This window comes from Acanthamoeba castellanii, assembly GCF_000313135.1.
Source record: "Acanthamoeba castellanii str. Neff unplaced genomic scaffold scf7180000083656, whole genome shotgun sequence".
In the NCBI taxonomy this organism is placed as follows: domain Eukaryota; phylum Discosea; order Longamoebia; family Acanthamoebidae; genus Acanthamoeba; species Acanthamoeba castellanii.
In genome coordinates this window covers 1,017-2,785 of record NW_004457645.1, presented here as the reverse complement: position 1 = coordinate 2,785, position 1,769 = coordinate 1,017, and the positions used below count along the sequence as shown (strand labels likewise).

General features: G+C 44.9%; 1 protein-coding gene across 1 annotated transcript; it reads left to right on the top strand.

The window, feature by feature from the left end:
* Nucleotides 1-249: 249 nt before the first annotated feature.
* ACA1_306440 (uncharacterized protein) lies at nt 250-1,427 on the top strand (the record flags this gene model as incomplete). Its single annotated transcript, XM_004352523.1, has 4 exons — nt 250-349; nt 526-632; nt 1,047-1,074; nt 1,246-1,427. The coding sequence occupies 4 exons, from the start codon at nt 250-252 to the stop codon at nt 1,425-1,427; spliced, it is 417 nt and encodes a 138-aa protein (XP_004352575.1).
* Between the last annotated feature and the right edge of the window lie 342 nt (nt 1,428-1,769).

The window sequence follows — 1,769 nt, the reverse complement described above, 5'->3', positions numbered from 1 at the left end:
TGTCCATCTTTGCTTGATAATCTGTACATCTTTTGCATCAGCTAAGGAAAAAGAGTCACTGACCCTTTTTCATGAACACTTGGTTCCCACTGGGATCAGCACAGGCTGAACCAGATGATGGGTTACACCAATCCAAATCAACATGGACATTATGCATTGCTCTCTGAATCAAGGCTCATGTGTTTGATTACTCACCTGTCTCACCACACAGACTGCTTTGCTGCCATCCTGACAACCAATGTGCTGGAAATGGTGGCTCTTCTCAACCTCCTTGCCAATGAGAATAGCCCCTGGCAGCTTCTGTGTCTCATTTCAGGGAGCATCCCCAACATCCACTCCAAGAGCGCTGGTGGGGTCCATTGTGTATGTGTATGCAATGACTTATTGCTCTTCATTACCCCTTCCACAGCTTACTCCATTTTAGAAATATGCTGACAACTCATCATGTACATGTACACAATACTCATACAGGCCTCTACACCATGTTCATAGGTTGAGTGAACAAGTCCTATACCTTCAATCCAGAGTTGCTGCTGGTCCAGGACATTGCCAAGGTTCCCAAGCCCATGGCCTACAAGAAGCCCTCCCTCATCAAGAGGTGGAACCTGAAGTGGGTCCACATTGCTCCTCAAGTGCATCAACTGAGTATGTATTTTGTTCATCTGACTTGGTGGCACATGCTCTTCTCACCTGCTTTCTCTATCAGCTTGTCCTTACTGCCTATGCCTCCAGCACCGAAGCATGAAGTGTTCTTGACTACACTCCACTTTGTGCTACTCCACTTCATGCCTGCTTCCATCTCAACTTCAGCTACCACATCAATGGAGCTTCTGCACAACTGAACAAATCTGAGACCAACATCATCACAAGTGCTATCAACAGCATAATCATTCACTCCAACCCATCTGACATTGTGTCCTGGATTTCAGCAGCCTGGACTGTGGTGCATCAACTCACCTCATCCAGTACCTCAACTTCTTCTTGACCTTCACCCTGCTCCTCCATCTCAACCTCCACAGGCATCAGCTCCTAGCACCCCTGCACAGGTATTCAACCATGCCCTTTTTTCGTTGTGTACATGTACATGATGAAATATATCACTGACTCTCAAAATCAACAGCAGTCCCAGCCCTCCACAACCCCTCACTCAGAACCATTGCACAAGAGAAAGCAGTGAGATCATGAGGATACTGACACCCACACCCACAGACGCAGCAGTGCCCACAATGACCACCACAAGCACAGCCATGGATCACAACACAAGTGCCACAAGAACAGGAGCAGGAGCAGGAGGGACAGAAGCCCTCACCACAACTCTGACAACAACCAATTACCTGCCCTTGGGTCACTTTCCCCTTTCCAATCTGGTTCTGATGTGGATAGGAGTGAATACTAAACTCTGTCTTTCCCATCTTTCCAACTTTTAAAATAAACTCCTTTGTTCACTTCCCAATTCATCAAAAAAAGCTTCCTCCACTAGGTGTTATCAAGTGTGTGCTCAATGACAAATCGCCACCACGCAAATAAAATAAAGAACACTTGCTACCCCAGTAATCCTCACATTATACCAATCTTTTCTCATTACACCACACCAAACTAATTTGACTGCTGGCCCAGTTACAGTATCATATCTCTCATTATGATGGAATTTTAATCTGCCATTTCTCACGATGCACCCCATTTTGTCTTGTTATTGTTAAAATAAAACCATTTTTGTGTTATCAAAACCATTTTTGTAAGGTTAAACTGACAAACAAAATCACTTTTCA